This window comes from Drosophila nasuta, chromosome 2R (genome assembly GCF_023558535.2).
Source record: "Drosophila nasuta strain 15112-1781.00 chromosome 2R, ASM2355853v1, whole genome shotgun sequence".
Lineage (NCBI taxonomy): Eukaryota > Metazoa > Arthropoda > Insecta > Diptera > Drosophilidae > Drosophila > Drosophila nasuta.
Genome location: NC_083456.1, coordinates 13641274 through 13658826, shown reverse-complemented (window position 1 = coordinate 13658826; position 17553 = coordinate 13641274). Strand labels below are relative to the sequence as shown.

At 44.7% G+C, this 17553-nt stretch overlaps 3 protein-coding genes across 5 annotated transcripts; 2 read left to right on the top strand and 1 right to left on the bottom strand.

Moving 5' to 3' along the window:
• Nucleotide 1: 1 nt before the first annotated feature.
• On the top strand, nt 2-633 carry LOC132785863 (uncharacterized). Its single transcript, XM_060792159.1, has 2 exons — nt 2-148; nt 213-633. Exons 1-2 carry the CDS (start codon nt 2-4, stop codon nt 492-494), a joined length of 429 nt encoding a protein of 142 aa, XP_060648142.1. The 3' UTR covers nt 495-633.
• Nucleotides 618-2304, bottom strand: LOC132785861 (translation initiation factor eIF-2B subunit alpha). Of its 2 annotated transcripts, none has more exons than XM_060792157.1 (5): nt 1793-2304; nt 1620-1727; nt 1202-1568; nt 871-1141; nt 618-807 (listed from the first exon to the last, which is right to left on the bottom strand). In XM_060792157.1, exons 1-5 carry the CDS (start codon nt 1965-1967, stop codon nt 661-663), a joined length of 1068 nt encoding a protein of 355 aa, XP_060648140.1. In that variant the 5' UTR covers nt 1968-2304; the 3' UTR covers nt 618-660. The 2 variants fall into 2 exon arrangements, with proteins under 2 accessions (XP_060648140.1, XP_060648139.1); XM_060792156.1 differs by having other exon boundaries at nt 619-807; nt 1624-1727.
• Nucleotides 2305-2380: 76 nt separating this feature from the next.
• LOC132785858 (intermembrane lipid transfer protein VPS13B) lies at nt 2381-15073 on the top strand. Of its 2 annotated transcripts, XM_060792151.1 has the most exons (15): nt 2402-3820; nt 3877-5236; nt 5293-6077; nt 6130-6328; nt 6514-7139; nt 7199-7659; nt 7727-9115; nt 9172-9328; nt 9389-9613; nt 9680-10716; nt 10777-11136; nt 11198-11959; nt 12023-12507; nt 12570-14518; nt 14579-15073. In XM_060792151.1, exons 1-15 carry the CDS (start codon nt 2555-2557, stop codon nt 14786-14788), a joined length of 11271 nt encoding a protein of 3756 aa, XP_060648134.1. In that variant the 5' UTR covers nt 2402-2554; the 3' UTR covers nt 14789-15073. The 2 variants fall into 2 exon arrangements, with proteins under 2 accessions (XP_060648135.1, XP_060648134.1); XM_060792152.1 differs by lacking the exons at nt 5293-6077; nt 6130-6328; nt 6514-7139; ... (8 more) ...; nt 12570-14518; nt 14579-15073 and having other exon boundaries at nt 2381-3820; nt 3877-4170; nt 4229-4431.
• Nucleotides 15074-17553: the final 2480 nt, after the last annotated feature.

Below are 17553 nucleotides of genomic sequence, written 5' to 3'. Positions count from 1 at the left end.
AATGGATTCAACGTTTGGCAGTGTGTTTCTCTTTCTCACGGACTTAGCATGGAAGAGTCGCCTAACCATCCCAGTGCTTGTCACCACAGCCTTTCTGGTCATGGATATACGATTGCAGATCGAGATTAACATACAGACTGGTCAGGTGGTACGTTGCAGGCTACATAGAAGTTGATAGATTCTCGATTCTTACTTTAATCTATTGACAACAGAATGCTAGTGATCTTGACGAGTCCGAGGATGATGGCTTCGAGGAACATTTAGCCGCGCACGGCGTGCACCACATGGACGACGATAGCGAAGCCTATAGTGACGATCTCGAGGAGTACAACACCGAGTACACCAACGGAGATGGCAACAGCAGCAGTCGCAGCAACAGCGACGCCGCTTCACATTATAGCGCGGGTATTTACGATGATTTGGGATCCGATTATGATGCTGAGAATGAGCTCGAGGATTATTATGCACTTCTAACCAGACCACCTCGAGTATAAATTTGAATTAGTAATGTGTAAATGCTAAATTTACTTGATTATAGTATAGATTAGATGTTTCTTATATAGTACTACTTACAACAAACTGCATGTAATATCCAAGATAACTTATTTCATATATATATGTTTCGTATTTCAATTCAATTCAATTTTATTGTCTACGGGTTTACATGTACAATTTGATCAATTCATCGCTCACTGCGGATGGCGTCAGTATTCCCAGATCGCTGAACAGTAGCGTGATATAAGCGGGCGGCGTATAATCGACCAGCGGATGCACCTTTGACACGTCATTTAAATGCTTGCGCGAGTACTAATTTAATATACAAATTGTTAATTAACTACGAGTATTGCAAATTGAACTGCAGACGCTTACCTTATACTCGTTGGGCAGATCTCGTTGATTAAGTGGATACAAGCGCGAGAATTTGAAGCTTTCGGCGAGCACATAGAACGGCTTTTTCATCTCCCTCGCGCACAACCCCATCGTATAAGTCCCAATGCGATTGATGATGCCGCCACTCTCTACCACAGCTTCGGCGCCAACCATTACAAAGTCAACTGATTCCATCACATAACCAGTGGCAGAGTCCAGTATAAGTGTAGAATCAATGCCCGCCGCCTGCAGATCCTGCACCATCTCCTCACTAAGCAAAGGCAAAATATTAAAAATTTCTTTGTAATATACATATATTGTATGGACTTACCCAGAATTGCCGACGCCACCTTGCGTCACAAAGACGTGAAATGATTTCTTATTCTTGGAGGCAGCAATCAGTGCATTGAGCACCACACGTGAGCGTGAATGCGTTAGAATGCGACACCCATCGCTGATGAAACGCTGTGCCTGTTGTGAAATTACTTGACGTGAATTAAGCAACTTGGTGAGGAAGATTTTGCCACGATTCAACATGATCTGGCGACACTCTTCCATGTGTTTATCATCCAGGCTGAGCGTGATGAAGCGACAAAAGAGTTCTCCAGCAGAAACGATGGCTGCAATGGACAGATCCGTTTTTCGCATAGCAGCGACAGCTTCACGCATTGTGGTGTGCAGAATGTGTATGGTGCCAACTGAAAGAGCACATTCGTAATATGATAAACTAAAATTTAAAATTGATTCACTTACATTGTTTTTTTTTTCCAATATCATAAGCAGGGTTTTGATGGCCGCAATGCCAGAGGACATGTCTTTGTCATCCTCAAGCAGCTGCAGAAAGTACTTGACCACATCTAAAAGAAGGCGTGTTAATTTAAAGCTCCGTTCTGCAATCTTTAAATGCAATTGCTTGGCTTACCAAATTCTTCGTCAGATTTTTTAATTTGCGGCATTTTAAATGTGGAATTGCAACTGTGGCTCCTCGTTACTGTTGTCAACAAATGGTGAAACAGCTGTTTTAGGATCGCCCAGATGTTACACGTTGCGACGAGTTGTATGTTTTGGCAGTGTTGCAAAGTTCGCTTTTTTGCCATTTAAATTTGGGAAGTTACAACTTAAGTTTGATAATTATTTTAATTTTACAATATTAATTATAGCTTCAAGTTAATTGATAATTAAAATAACAGATACTATCAATTGGTCATTGCTATAGACACTTGTTGGTTTTATTTTTAAGAATTAATAAGTGCAACCTGCATTTGTGTATAATAATTTTTTTAGCTGTCAACATTTCTCAGAATATATGTTTATATTTTAAGCACTATTTCAGTTGCAAAATTGATTTAATTGCATTTTAAAATTTAAATAAAACAAGATTCTTAGAGCCAATTAATTCCAATTCTGTTATTTACAGCACTTTTGTTGTGCAGTGTGGTTTTGCAAGAATATTTGAAAATTAGTCAGCACTGAGTGCCGGGGCAAAAAAGTAAACAATTGTGAATACTGTGGCAAATGTTATTTTGTTTTGTTTTTTTCGGGCTTAGATTTTGATCAAAATTAACAGAATGTGCAGCAAATAAGAAACGGCTACAAACTAATTAAGTAAATAGCCCAATTGGTGTAACGACGATTAATGCGCTGAGCGAGCGACGCGTGTGGTGGCGGGGCAACAGCAGCGATAATGTTTAAACTAGAGTCCTACATCACACCGATATTGCTGAACTACGTGGCGAAATATGTGAAAAATATTCGCGATGAAGATGCACAGGTGTCACTGTGGGAGGGCGAGGTGACGTTTCAAAACCTTGACTTGCGCCTTGATGTTCTCGAGGAGGAGCTGAATTTGCCTTTCGAGCTCGTGTCCGGCCACATTCATGAACTCTCCATTCAAGTGCCCTGGACCAAGTTGACGTCGGAACCGGTGCGCATTGAGATCAACACGATTGAGTTTGTGGCCAAGCTGCCTGATGAGGAAGCCAAGAAGCAACAGCTGGCCGAGCGTCGACGACAGCGTCTCAGCGGGGATGTGGTCGATGAGCAGCAGGGCGGCGGCGCCATCAATTCGAGCGTGGTCAATAAGATCATTAATAATATCAATCTGCAGTGCCACAACATCATTTTGAAGTATGTGGACGATGATATTGTCGTCTCCATGAATGTGCAATATCTAAACTTTAGTTCGGCTAACGAACTTTGGGAGCCAGCTATGATGGATGTGAATCCTGTGCAGGTGCTAATGCGCAAGTTGCTGCAGGTATCGGATCTCACTATTTGCCTAGACAAACGCAATACAGCCGGTAAAATTGAGGTGTGCCAGGAGCCCATCCTATATCGTTGCACCTTAGAGTTGCGTGTGCTGCGCAAGTACAATGTGAACACCCTCAACACATCGAGCACCACTCGCATTGGTGTCTTTACCAAATCACTGGACATCAATGTATCGTCACTTCAATTTCCCATGGTCATGCGCTTGGTGAAGATCTTGCTGGAACTTAAGCCCGCCAACATTGAGGAGGACTCGTTCGTCTTAGAAGATCCGGTAGAGCCACCAACTAGCGATTCGATGCAGCAACGTGTGGCGCCCGATGCACCAAACACCATGTTTGGCTGGGCCTGGAATCTGTTGCCCAGCTTTGAGGCAACCGCGCCACCTGCCGCGGACGAGCCAATTGGCCACTTCTTTGACGTTGGCGTCTATGCGGAGCAGCTGAATTTCCAGCTCAAAAATTCAGAGATATTTACCGATCAAGTGATGGGCGGCATTAAACGCATACGCTATACTCCCATAATGCGTATAAGTCTGGGCGGGATTTACTACGAGCGGTCGCAGCTCAAGGAGAGCGATTGGGCAAATGTGAGAGCTGGTTTGTCCAGTCTAAATATGGAACCGTTGGGTATCTATCGTAGCGAGGATCCCATGACGCAGAATCTGATGAACACGCAGGAGGTAAGCGTAAGATTCTCTTGTATACAGTTGAATTATTCATTCCACATCATTTGCAGGCGGAAAACGAACGTGGGTTTGTGGATAAGAGCCTCTTCGACGAGCAGTATATGTTTGCGGATCGGCCCTGGTGTAGCAATAACCATGATGAATACTATGCACGCAACACGGATGACTATATGCTATATCGAAGTCCGGTGTTGGCCTTTGACATTGTCGAGTATCGTGCGCCGCAGGCGCAGACCAGAAGTCATGTGATGCAGGGAGCACAGCTGAAAGATGCCGGGTTGCGGGTGAAGTATCGTTTGCTGTCCGCTGGCATCACGTTCCACTTTTCGCAGTCGTTTCTTCAGGTTAAAAATGTTATTAGTGATTTATTGCGTCCTTACGATTACACCGGATATCATGCAGAAGCTGCCAGTGAAAATGTCAATCGTCCAGTTACTCGAGACCAGGAGTACAAGAACGAGTACATGACCTACTCGGACATTGAGTACTTGATGCGTTTCATGCCCGTTTGCAACTATCACGTCGATCTGCGCAACATGACGGTGAAGTTTTATCCACGCCAACAAAGCTATGAGGGATCCACGGCTGCCAATCAACATCGTTTGAGCACCACATTCAGCCAGACGCTGTTGCCGTATTTGCAGGTGAACATGTCATCGGTGGTGGGCACAATATGCGGACCGGCGAATCCAAAGCGTCTGGTTCACTTGATCACACATCTTCAGGACAAACCGCGCGAGATTATCGATTCGTGTTACAATTTCTACAATTTGCACGTGAAGAATCTAACTGTGATGGCACTGAACACCAATCCGGAGATGGGCAAGGCCAAGCTGGTGAATATACCCAGCATGCAGGTGAACTTCAATCGTTTAGTATTGCCCCATCTCTGGCGACCGAATGTGGCTGCCTTGGAGTCGGCAGAAATAATCTCGGAGCTTATCAGTCTGGAGTTCTCTAAGCGTGAACTGGTGCTCCTCAATCGCATGATACTGCTGATTATTGCCTACGATAGCGGGAGATTGGGTGCGCTGGTCCGACTGGTGGCTCGTGCCAATCTCTCGTCTGATGTGATTAAGCTGCAGACGTTGGTGACCAAGCTGCGCTTTAACTATCGCAAATATCACACGCATTACGCCATGCTGCTGTCGCTGCGCAACCTTAACACTGATGTCTATCACACCATGATGCATGTTCGCAATGTAATAATCTCCACCAACAAGGGCATCAACAATAAATGGCTGGAGCTGCAGCTTCAGATACCGCGCGAGGGATACGAGGAATCGGAAGACTTGAAGCGTCCAGCCACCGCCGTCTGCCTATGGCTGGAAAACTTCCGTGTCACGCTGGACGTGTATTTAGTGCAATTTTTTAACTGTTTCAATTTCAATGATTGCGTCGAAAATGGTGGTAAGATTAATAAACTAATCAATCGCTTGCCATTATTATCCCTTTATTCGTTGTAGATGTAGAAGCAGACTCGGATACGCTGAGCTTGTTGGAGAGGAATCAATCGTTTTCGAATTTATCCTATACCTCGGCCCCACTGATCAAGCCATCAAATATTGACAGGCAACCGCGACGTGCTATGCGCAACAGTCGCAAAATCTCCATTCCCGCGGAGACAATACATTTGAGTTCGGAACGTGAGGAGAAATCTGTCCATACGCAAGTCAACACAGAGACGAACGAAGAGTCGAATGAGGTGCTACTGGACATGTCTGCGCTGATCGAGCGACTTACTTCCATTGTTGTCGTTGTGGACATGGCAAAGGCCAGAATTGATGTGTGCGAAGTGATGCTGAGGAAGACCATGAAAGAGCAGACCGTTGAATACACTGCGATTCGCCTGCCACACACAAAGATCACGTCCAGCAATTGTGATCATGTGATACGCGGTAACATTCGCAACACCATCCATATGACCAGCGGTCGCACAGAGCTCTGCAAGTGGGTTATTGACTTGCATGATTTTTGCATGTCCCTGCGTCGCGGGACAAAGTCTGAATTGATTGTAGCGCCAGTGCAGACTACTGTAACGATAGCATTGTCGCAAAAGGTAAGCGACAAGCCGCGGCCAAAGAAGACTAAACCGGTGGAATCATTCATTGACGATTCCGATTTGGATTTGGGAGGACAACAGAGCAAGAAAGTGGATTGGCACGAGGCTAAGCCATCCACAGAATCATTGCGCACCGTCTCCATCAATGTGCATGTAGATATGTCTGAGATCAGCATCTTTGGTCGTCGTGTAAGTCTCGCTTTTCCAATTAAACTCCTTTAATGTATCGTGTCTTTTATAGTTAAAGTTGCTACATGAACACTATGAAATCGTGTATTCCATCTATAAAGCAATACGTCACCTGGATGCCAACAATGAGTGCATGGATATCGCTGCTAAACGTCTACTACAAATCTACACAGGCAGCGTGGCTAACTACTCGAATATCAAAGATTTTCTAGATCTAGATCCCGACTACATACCTAGCAGTATAAGCTTTGGTAATATTTACAATTGATCTCTTTGAATTGACCATCAATGCATAACTTAAACATGCCATTTATTTCAATCCAATTTTATAATTTACTAAGCTAACCATTTGAGGATTATGAGTATTTACATCTCTCCTCAGCGATTCTTAAAATTATTATCTCACCTCAATAATCACCCATCTCTGCTTTTGCAGTTCAAGAAGAAGGTGTCTCCTTGATCATATTTTGCCAATGGACCATTCCGCGCATCTCCTTAGAAATGGAAACTGGCGGCACTCGTCGACAGCGCAAGATTGTCATGAACTTTGAGGATTTGTTGCTGAATGTGGATAAGCATCCGGATTTCTCAAAATTCACCTGTAAGGTGGAGAATGTTAGTCTAAATTACTATGAGGCAAATCAGCCGACAGACTTTAAGCTTGTCGACAATATCTATATTAAGATGTTGCCCGACAGCTCCAATTTGCCAATGATAAGTGTCGTTGTGACGACAGTTAGCCTCCATGATTTTTACTCTAAAATTGGTGCTATAAATCTGCACAATAAACAGCACACCATCTCTGAGCTGATCATTGACTTGCAGCCAATTGAAATGATATTGGATCTGGATAAGATTGCAGAGTTTGCATTACTTCAATGCGAGATACTGGACATTATGCGTACCAATCATCGTTTAGGGTCTAGTAATGAAGAGCTAGTACAAAAAGAGACCATGCTAACCGTTCAGGATCTGCCCATAGTACATCTTAATAGCAAGGGCATTTACATCTACATTCCACAGGAGACGGAAAAGAAGCGCTATTCAGTTCTACTGCTGCGAGTAAGTGCTCTAAGTATTGGAGTCTCAAGTTTATTCTATTAATCTATGTATTTTTGCAGATCGAGAGCATTAAGTTAACACCTACTGTTGAAAACCCTTTGGTGCGTTCTCTGATACGTCAGGATATATATAATAAAGCCGCAGAGCTAAACATGCTCAACACGCCTGGCTCCCTGGTCGAGGATCGTCAGTACGAGCTGAGTGTGTTAAACATTTCACTTTCCTCCGGCAACTGGGAGCAAACACAAAAATATCGTTTGGCCAAAACGCTGTCCGACGAGCACAACAACCCAGCCTTTGAGTGGAATAATCAGGAACAAACCACAGAACTCGAACATATGGTTATATTCAAGGAGTTTGATTTTATCACCATCTATGCGCCTGCCATGTGTTTCGATCGCTTTCTGGTGGCTGGCCAAATTATCGAGTACAATTGCCTGACGGACTTTTTGGCCACTTTGAACACGCAACAAATTCGCTTGATGTCCCGTCTCATGGAGCAGCTGCTACGACTTCGAAAGTATGCCATATGCTAAGACAAACTAAAAACACATGAAACTTATTCTATTTTTCAATTAAATGTGTAGCATCTTGGACTTGGAGTGCCACAGATCGCAATCAATGACGAGATCGGGCGGCAACAGTTCGAATATTTCATTGGCAGCCTCTTCTAATTCTACGAACCCAAACTACAGCACAAAAACCGCAAGGATTTCTAATCGTCATACCACGGGAACACAGATGCCAATGCGTGGAAGCTTTCTGGATGCCCAGAGCAGCAGTGAGTTCATGATGGACGCCAGTCAGTGTGATTCGGGCATTAATATGCCCAAAAATGCCCAAGCTACACAATCCCAACCACACTTTTGGCTGCCAGAGACGACAGAGAGCCATGTGGGCACTCGACATAGACTCAGCTATCCATCGAGCGTGTCATTTGTGGCTGGCAAGTTTGAGCTGCAGATCTACGATGCCGTGGAGGTGGAGAATAAAGTGCTTTTGAAGCCGTTGCTGCAAATAACCATATCACAGCCCAGTTTTCTGTCAAAGAAAACGCTGCACGTAAGCACAACCCAGGCCTCGCTGTTCGACTTTCAAATCCACTTGGCCAAGACACTCGAAGAGCGAGAGCCTCTCATCGGCTCACAGATTAATAGCGAACGATTTAGTGAGTTCATTTTTGATACGATGCCCGGTCCACTGGGCAGTTCTGGTATTCCCCCGCCATTACTCTCGTTGAAGGCGCAACGTGATCGCACCCAACAGTTGGAGGTGGACGTTGAACTGGGGAAACCTTTGTTGATTCGGCTCTGTGAACGAAGTGTGAAGCTGTTGTTGAGCGATCTCATCAGTATCCACACATTGCTGCAGGAGACACCGTACTTTGCCGTGCGCACCGAGAAACCTGTGGTGAACTCGACGCCAATGCAACAATTGAAGCTCTACTGTTTCAATGCCGATCGCATGCATTTAGTTTGCGAACGGTTAGCCATCAAGTTCTACGATGAGAAGCGTGCTTTTAACGTCAGCGCCATCTGTCTCGACCTTAATGCCAACGTCAAGTTCAACATGCGTCCGAACAAGGCATCGATTAAGGCAACGTTGGGTTCCTTTTTGGTGCAGGCGGGCAAGAGAATATTTCTGCATCCGCTGTTAATACGCTTCTCGACTGATCTGTTAAGCGAACCATGGTGCGATCAGCTCTTAATTTCATCTATACTAAAGCTGAATGTGCTGCACATCGATGCGAGTGTGATGAGCATTCTGCAGTTGCGCCTGGCCAAAGACAAAATGGACAGTATTATGGAACATGTTAATAGCGAGTGGCAGCAGTTTTTGCATAATCGTCCAGCCATTGGAATGCCGCTAGTACTACCTACAGATACGTTGTTTAAGTTTAAGCCATTGCAGTCACAAATCGTGCGCTCGAAGACCTCGTTGAAGCCCAAAGCTGAGTTCTATCAGGACGATCTACGGTCAGTTAACTAAGTAAAAATTCTATACTTATTTACCAATTGTGCTCAATTTGCAGCGCTGGAGCTTTTCAGTTTGTATATCTAAAGACGGATTCGGTACTGCCGATGCCATACCAGGTGCAGATCATTAAGAAGAACTATGGCATTGTTTGTTGGCGCTATCCGCAGCCACGCCAAATGCACACAATATACATCTATCCAGTGCCAATGCCAGTAAGTAGCTCTGTGTTAACTACGAAGTGAAACTAATTTAAATTGTACAATATTTGCTAGGTGGACAATCCCATACATATCAAGTGCCGCATGGAATACTTCAGCGAGACGCACGAAACATTTTTGCATTACTGTGATTTTGAGCTGTCGGAGATTTCCAGTAAGCAATTGACGCCGCCGGAACGCAGCATCAGCGCCACCATCTGGCGAGTTGTGATCATGCAGTCGCTGATCTCGGTGGATGGCACGTGCTTCGATGCTGACGAGGACGATGACTTGCAATCGGTAAGCGAGTTAAAGAGCATTATTCCGTTCATCTTTCATGTTACTCAATGATTTTTTGATTATCAGATCGAAAGCAATCGTGTAGTGAACGACTATAAAGGCAATCTGGATAATGATTTCATATTACATCCCAAAGTTCTGGTAGGTTGCATGCGGATTGACACAACCTTCGATGTCCAGCAGGTGCCGAAACTGCAGTTGCTATTATGCTGTCAGGACATTGTGGTGAATCTGCTCAACATGCCAAATGCCGCAAATGTGCTCCCGTTGCAACTTAAGAAATACGATCTGAAATTGACCACCGATCTGACGCAAACCTTTCTCACCGTCCACATGGAAAATCTGCGTATCCATTCGAATGTCTATACGCGTAGCAACTATAGCATCGATACGAATTTCCGCAGCCGCATCAAATGCCTCGACTATGGTTTCTTCAACATGGTTGACATACTTGAACCCATGACATTCCAGAGTTATTTGCGTTTTAACCGTTCGCGTCGTCAGCTTAATGCCAACATAGTGCTCGACAAATTGCGCATTAATTGCGGCCCTTGGGTGATACACACGCTGCTCTGTTCCAAGCAGCATTGGCTGGAGGTGATGCAGCAGAATAAGGTGGTCAATACGTTGATGCCACGCGTAGTGATTGTTAATCGCATGCAGTGTCCCATCAGCTTTGGTCAGACTGGCACAACGGAACGCATATTGGTCACACCACAGGAGGTGTCTCTTTACTACTTCAGCAGCGACTATCATAGCCAAGAGTTGACATTCTTCAAGCCAAGCACTGACAAAGATAAAGTAGAGGTCAGCGAATCAGTGCACATTGCTCTCAAATTTGAGGAGAAGCGGCGAGTTCGTCATGTGCGCATTGGCAATGCTTGTCTTACGATTAAACAGGGCAAGCTGTCGGCCACTCAAGTTTATGTGCTTATCAAGGGACAGATTGAGGTGGTTAACATGGCCTCATTTCGACTGATCACTGACTTCCGATCCGAGGTGGTTTCGAGCGAAGAGCATAATCTTCCAGGTGACTGGCTGCCTGCCAAGGGACGCACATCCTTCTACAAGACTGTAATGCGGAACGAGAACATAGTCATGCGGTGAGTACCGGTCACTCAATTTAAATAGTTCTTCATATAATTTTATGATCAACTTCCCAGGCTTAAATTGAGCTCTGACCAAAGCAAGGGACGCACTGGCGACATTCCATTAAAACCCAATAATAACTTGCCCTGGTTGGTGAAAGTACCCACGCAGCAGCCACAGCAATTCATCAGCGTTTGGGTGCGTATTCTGCGTGAGGACATTCCCCTTGAAGGCATGGAGGATGGCTTCCAGCCGCAAAAAATACTCGTCAGCATCTGGCCCATATTTGAGATCTGCAATTTGCTGAGCTGTGATCTGCCGGCAACTGAGACGACGACAGACGAGCAGCTTGTCATTGCCAAACAGGGGGGCAGCCAACAGCTCAATACGGCCACAACACATTCCACCGAGCATCCTGTGAAGTTCAATTTTCCGTAAGTAGAATGAAGGAGAGTAAATAATGAATGATACTAAATCTCTCTCAAATCGTTTTAGTTGCGAACTTGGCGAAGCTTCGCAGAGTGAATACACCTTCATGTTGAAGAATATGGATTGGCAAAAGTTCTTCAACTATGATTCCGCCGAGTGGACCATTGAGACAACGCTGCAGCGTCTAAACAAGACACCAAAGCCCAAATGGCCCTTCGATGATGACGAGGAAATGCGTGTGCAACGTATCTCAAAAGTGCTCGACAAATTGGATATTCAGTATTGTGTGAAGCCAACGCGTGAATTTTCCTGCACCCTAGGTTTGGAGGTGGCAGCTTGGGGCATGTTTATCAATGCCACGGGCGTACCAATGAGCTTGTCCTTGCCCAAAGAGGGAGCACGCTATCCGATTGGTGCAAACTGTTTGGAAATGTTGCCTGTGATCAGCGGTTACTTTACCATTGATGTTACCTTTGGTTCCAATTGGATACCTTCGATGCCCATTTGCCTAGAACAACAAATGCAGGCGGTGCAGACATCGAGTGGCATTGGACGACCTGTTGTGCTGCGGGTGAATTCGTATGTGGACTTGGTTGTGGTGCGCAACGAGGATGTTTTTCGCATGATCTTAGAATATAAAATTGAAGATGGGCGACGTGTGTTCAAGCTACGCTCCAAGTTTATCATTGCCAACTTTACGGATGTGGTGCTGCATGCAATGCCGCTGACAATGGATCACAAGGAGACCTCCAGTCGGGAGGATGTCAGCCTGCTGGACATGACTAAAAATATACGCAATTTGCTGCCCATCAAGGCAAAGGAAAAATCGTAAGTGAAGTGATCTAATCATCCTTTACAGGCATCAACTATTATTGTTTTCTCTGATTGCAGCATTGGTGTAACCATGGAAATGTTTCACGATCTGAATGCGCGCAAGACGAAGCACACCAGTGACACTGCCTTTGTGTACTTCGTCAGCTTTGCGGCGAACAATACCCAGCACATTTCCATACCTGTCCCATTGGCCATGCCGTTCACACGCCGTTGCTTCAGCGTGCAGAATGGCAAGGAATCAATTCCATTGACAATCACGTTCATTGAGAAGGATAATATATATTATCTCAATGTGTTCCGGGACACTGCGCCGACGATTGTGATTAGCAACAACACGAATGTGAAGTTCATTGTGGCCCAGACAACGGCGTCGGGGAACAGCAATGTGACTTGCACCACATCCGAGTTTGCGGGCAAGCATTTTGAGTGGAATCAACTGATTGAGCCGTACAGCAAGTGTTACTATTCACCACCTCAAATGTACGCCAACTTCCCCGATGTGGAGTACAGCATGTGCAATCTTTCACTTGCGCTTTACAATGGTACATTTATACTGAGAATCTTTATATATAGAAACCTGATAGTAATATTCTTATGCTTGCAGCGCCTAGCACTTGTAGCAAGAACAAGATCGGCTGGAGCAAACCCATACGCACCGACAAGTCGTGGCAGAAGTTTATGCATGTGCCCAACCATGGCGACATCAAAGTGATCATCTGTGATAAGCATCGAGTGATACGCTTCAACATCTATTACATTGCACAGCAGATGGAGTTCTCTGTGAAGGATCTGCGCTCACGTCTCACCAAACCTGATGAGGATGCCACGCTCATGTTGCCAGAGAATGTATTAAAAGCATCATTCCACAATCATGAAAAAGAGGACTTGAGCGAACCAGAGGAGGAAATAATCAACGCTGATTGCATGCACTTTCAACAAGAGTGCGAGCAGAAGATTCAACTAAACCTGCGCACGTTCATCAAGAGTTTTGTGTTTAGTCTGCAGACCAACAATCGCGAGCAGGATTACTTAAAGACTGAAGTATGTAACATGTATGCGGACGATGTGATGCTTGCGTACAATGATGATGACGATCAGCGCGTGCTGCATCTGCAACTGCCTAATATGCAGATTGACAATCAACTCTACACTAATGGCAAGTACGATTTCCCTGTGCTGCTCTGCGCTCAGCAGCTCTACAAACGCAACTGTTGCCTGCCGCTGGTCTACGATCTCGACGCAGTCTACAAGCGGCAGGCGGAACGTATGCCCGTCTCTCTGCTGAGCTTTGTCTTCTACCAGGACGAGTTTCATTTGCAGTCGGTGCGTTGTCAACTGCAGCCATTGCGTGTGTACATCGAGGATGCGTATCTTAATCAACTGCTCGATACACTAGTCGAATGCGAGCCCTCCAACTGCGTCTATACGCCGCCACTCGACACTGAACGTGTTGAACTGGCCGACGGTCAGACTCTATTGCCTACGCATCTTGTTACGCAAGCATTGTACATTTCAGAGCCATTGCGTTTGGATAGCTTTGTGGTGGAGCCGCTGAGTCTGCTGCTATCGGTGCACACTTCGTCGCGTCTGTACATTGCCTTGGATCATTCGCCGTTATCGTTTTCCCGCTACGAGCGACACCAGATACTGACGGTGCCGCTGCGCTTCGGTCAATCCCTGGGCTTGCATTATCTGAGTGGTGCCATCTTTGGTGCCGGTTGGGTGGTGGGATCCCTGGAGATACTGGGCAGTCCTAGTGGCTTGGCGCGTTCCTTCAGCACTGGACTCCGCGACTTTATCTCGATGCCAGTGCAAGGACTGTTTCGTGGTCCATGGGGATTCGTGGTTGGCGTTACTCAAGGATCTGCATCGTTGCTGCGCAATGTGACGGCGGGCACGGTGAACTCGGTGACCAAATTGGCCGGCTCGGTGGCACGCAATCTGGACAGACTAACGCTCGACTCGGAACACATAGAGCTAACAGAAGCGAGGCGACGTGCACGTCCCCAAGGCTTTGCGGATGGCCTCACGCAAGGCTTGACCGGACTGGGCATTAGTCTGCTGGGCGCTGTCGGCGGGATAGCGCATCATACGCTGGAGGCACGCTCCTCTGTGGGTGTCATCACAGGTCTGACCAAAGGCATTGTGGGCGCTCTAACGAAGCCCATTAGTGGTGCAGCTGAAATGCTGGCACTTACCGGCCAAGGAGTGCTGCACACCGTGGGCTTTAATACGATGCCACAGCAGGTGGAGCCGAGCACCACACGCAATGTGGCGTTGCATGCAAGCTCCTATCGCATCTGGCGTTACTTGCCGCCCCAGTTGAAAAAGGATCAGATATTGTTCTTCCAGGATATTACACTGCTGTTGAATGGACAAATGCTGCCAGCGTTGCTGTTCGTAACATCCACAGTGCTCGTTATCATCGAGTTGCAACGCGAGGATTTGACATTCATAGCGTCGGTGCTGAAGGTTGAGGTTGTGGCGGATCGTGAGGATCCCACCAAGCTGTACTTGAGCTTGAGACCCGAGCAGGCTGACGGCATTGAAGGCGTAAGCAACTCTTATTTATTTTATTCGAATTTGATTTTAATTCATTTATCACTTTTGCAGCAATTAAGGTACACGAACGAGCGCATCAAGAGTTTTCTGAGTTCTTCGTGGGCGCATGTTAAGTTCAACGATTCGCTGAGCGATCTACTTCACGTGAGTGACCACGAGGAGGATGATGAACATCGCCAGAGCCAGTGCACCTTCTTCCTCAAGCAAAACATGGGCGAGCATCTGATGCACTACCTGAAGGTTATTCGCCAAACGCAATAGACTTTACTCTTTCTGTACAGCCAATGTATTGTTATCTAGATGCATACAAATCCCCATATTTATATTTGTAATTGCCCCCTTTTCTACTCCGTGTCCACGTGTGGTGTCTTAAGTGCATTCTGCAAAGTATTTTCAAATCGACTGTATTGCTATTTGCCAAAAAAAAGAAGAAAGAAGACAACAACAACAAAACAAATTACATATTCGAGTAATGCAGCCAATTTCTTTTTGTTAACCTTTTTGACTGGTTGCCCTTTTGCAATAAATACGAAAATTATAAATTATAACCACGTAAATGTCTTAGCGGAAAGTTCAAGCGCTCAACAAATAAAATTGAGCCTGCGTAGGATTTCTTTGGTATTTTGTGCTCACGTGCTTCAAGGGCAACGCCGATGTCGTCCCCTGTGGTACACTGAACGTGCATGCCGAGATGCCGATGCCAATGTCGATGTCGATGTCGATGCGGCAAAGCTCAATTTAATGAAATTGATTTTAGTTAAGACCAGCTGTAAAACTATGTGCTCGACCCAACTCAAGACAACGACTAACGCACCAAATACCACGTATTTACAATCACTGGCCAAAGGAATGCACAGGACATGGACATCGAGTGCAATTCGCGGTCCTTTCGACTTCAGCATTCGCAAAAGGGAAAATAAGAAGTCGTAAAATTTGTTTGCCGGGCAAACCCAAGAGCCACAAGAGCCACCGCATCAAATTACTTTTCCGTTTTTTTCGTTGTGTTCGTTTAAAATATAATTTGCTTGGTTGGTTCGTTGGTTGCTTGGTTGGCTGGCTGACTGGTTGCATCGACTATGCGGCTGCATAACCAAAGGATTCAATTATAGCCGCCGCTTTGCCGCAACCGCGCTCGCCACACAATCATGCTTGCATGCAGTGTGTTTAAAATATATGCGAGTATATTATTCACTTTAAAACAACAAACACAAAGTTTGCACAAGTTGGCCTATTTAATGTATTTGACAGCTCGCTAGCACACACATACTTGCAAACATTCTTAAACACAGCCCCCAAATGATGCTTATAAGCAAATAGCGAGCGTGTGTGCTGGCAGTTGCTTATGGCCGCTAATATAGCCCTGTCAATTGTTGAGAACGATGTGCTGCACTTCATGACTTTGTTTTGCTTTTACGCCGTAAAGTTGCCGCCTTTGTCTTGCTCTTGCTTCTGCTGTTGCTCCTGCTTCCCTTTTCACCCAGCCCAATAGCCACAGAGCTTTGTGCATGTGTACTCACACATATGCAAACACACTGCAGACGCTCAGTAATGTGCAGGCATGTTGTGTTTTTGCATTGCGCTCAAAAGTAGGCAACGAATTGTGTCATGAACAGATGCTTGGCTTTGGCCCTTCTTGTTTTCACTATGGTGGAAATTCTTATATCGCGAGTATTAGACTTGTTTTCTAAGCAGTGAAATTAAGGTTTTTTGTTTGAGACTATATTAGGAAAGCATTAAAAGTTTACGATAAACACCAGAAATGTAAATATTAAAAATATTCGCACTTAAAGTCAGCTTTTGCAAAAAGTTCTTAGAAAGAAATTGTTTTGTATACAAAAACTAAGTCAAATGAAAATAGTTTGAAAAAACAATAATGCTCTACTGGCTCAAACAAGCTCTTTGTATTCGAATATAACGATGCCGCGATTTTAAAAATATTTAAAAGTTAAAATAATATTAGTGAAATCATATAATATATGTATGCTCTAATTCCAATTCATTAAGTAAAATACATTTAAGGGGTAATTCCACAACACGAATAATAATAATAACACATTAGTAAAGGTATTATAAAAACATCTGGCTTAGTTTAAAAACAATTTGTGAATTCTAGAAACACTTATATAATACTTACCCATAGTGCATGTCAAAAGAAATGCTATGGGAAATGGCTTTCACTAGCGGATGCTTCCTCTCGAGTAAATGTAGTGCAAATGCATTAAGCATACGACTGCTTCATGAACTAAATACAGTTCAATTAATGCACATACAGACTCGATAATCAATTCTAATCGTAACTCCCAAAAAGAGCAATTGAAAATGCAAAAAGCAATCAGCTGGCGAATGCTTAATTAATTATGCAATCATTTTGCTTAGTTGCATGTTACACAAACATGATTATATGCCACAAGTCAAGTCGACAGCAAATCAATTATTAATCAGGAGTTTAGGCAAATCTAGTGACACAAATGTGCGATGAAATGAGAGTAAAGTAAGCCAACCCCTAAAAAATGAAAGGCATGAGAAATTACGGAGTGTTTGTTCAGCAGAAGTGCTAGATTTGTCTCCACACATGAAAGTATATGTATGTATTTACTTTTCGGAATAGAAATGTCTATACTTATTTCTAAGCATATATACTTATTCCGCTAAAGTGGAAATTTCATAAGGGGCGCCGCATTTGAAGAGTTTTGTGCACATCTATGCAAATATTACTAGCAAAGGCCTCCGGGCGATTTTTAAAGGGCACCCACGCGAAATTTTCCGGAACTCGAGAGGCAGGCGGCACAGATGCTCAATTACATCAACACGCTGAAATCAACACACACACACACGCATATGCACACATAAACCAAATAAAGGCAAATGCAATTTGCTCAAAAATGGTTACTTATGAAAAATTGATACGGCGACAAGACAAGCGCACAAATACAGCTTCAAGGTGTACATAGAGATCTGCATGGAGCCGTACTCTAAACATGTGTTTATGCAGCGACGTCTGCCTTGTGGCAGCAGTCGGATTATTT

Bases quoted from the DNA above. Each gene is read 5' to 3' on its own strand.
- LOC132785863 (XM_060792159.1), top strand. From the start codon at position 2: ATGGATTCAACGTTTGGCAGTGTGTTTCTCTTTCTCACGGACTTAGCA. The intron at 149-212 runs GTACGTTGCAGG...TATTGACAACAG, and splicing joins ACATACAGACTGGTCAGGTG to AATGCTAGTGATCTTGACGA.
- LOC132785861 (XM_060792157.1), bottom strand. From the start codon at position 1,967: ATGGCAAAAAAGCGAACTTTGCAACACTGCCAAAACATACAACTCGTC. The intron at 1,569-1,619 runs GTGAATCAATTT...GTGCTCTTTCAG, and splicing joins GGAAAAAAAAAACAATGTAA to TTGGCACCATACACATTCTG. The intron at 808-870 runs GTAAGCGTCTGC...ATATTAAATTAG, and splicing joins ATCTGCCCAACGAGTATAAG to TACTCGCGCAAGCATTTAAA.
- LOC132785858 (XM_060792151.1), top strand. From the start codon at position 2,555: ATGTTTAAACTAGAGTCCTACATCACACCGATATTGCTGAACTACGTG. The intron at 5,237-5,292 runs GTAAGATTAATA...TATTCGTTGTAG, and splicing joins TGATTGCGTCGAAAATGGTG to ATGTAGAAGCAGACTCGGAT. The intron at 11,137-11,197 runs GTAAGTAGAATG...AAATCGTTTTAG, and splicing joins CCTGTGAAGTTCAATTTTCC to TTGCGAACTTGGCGAAGCTT.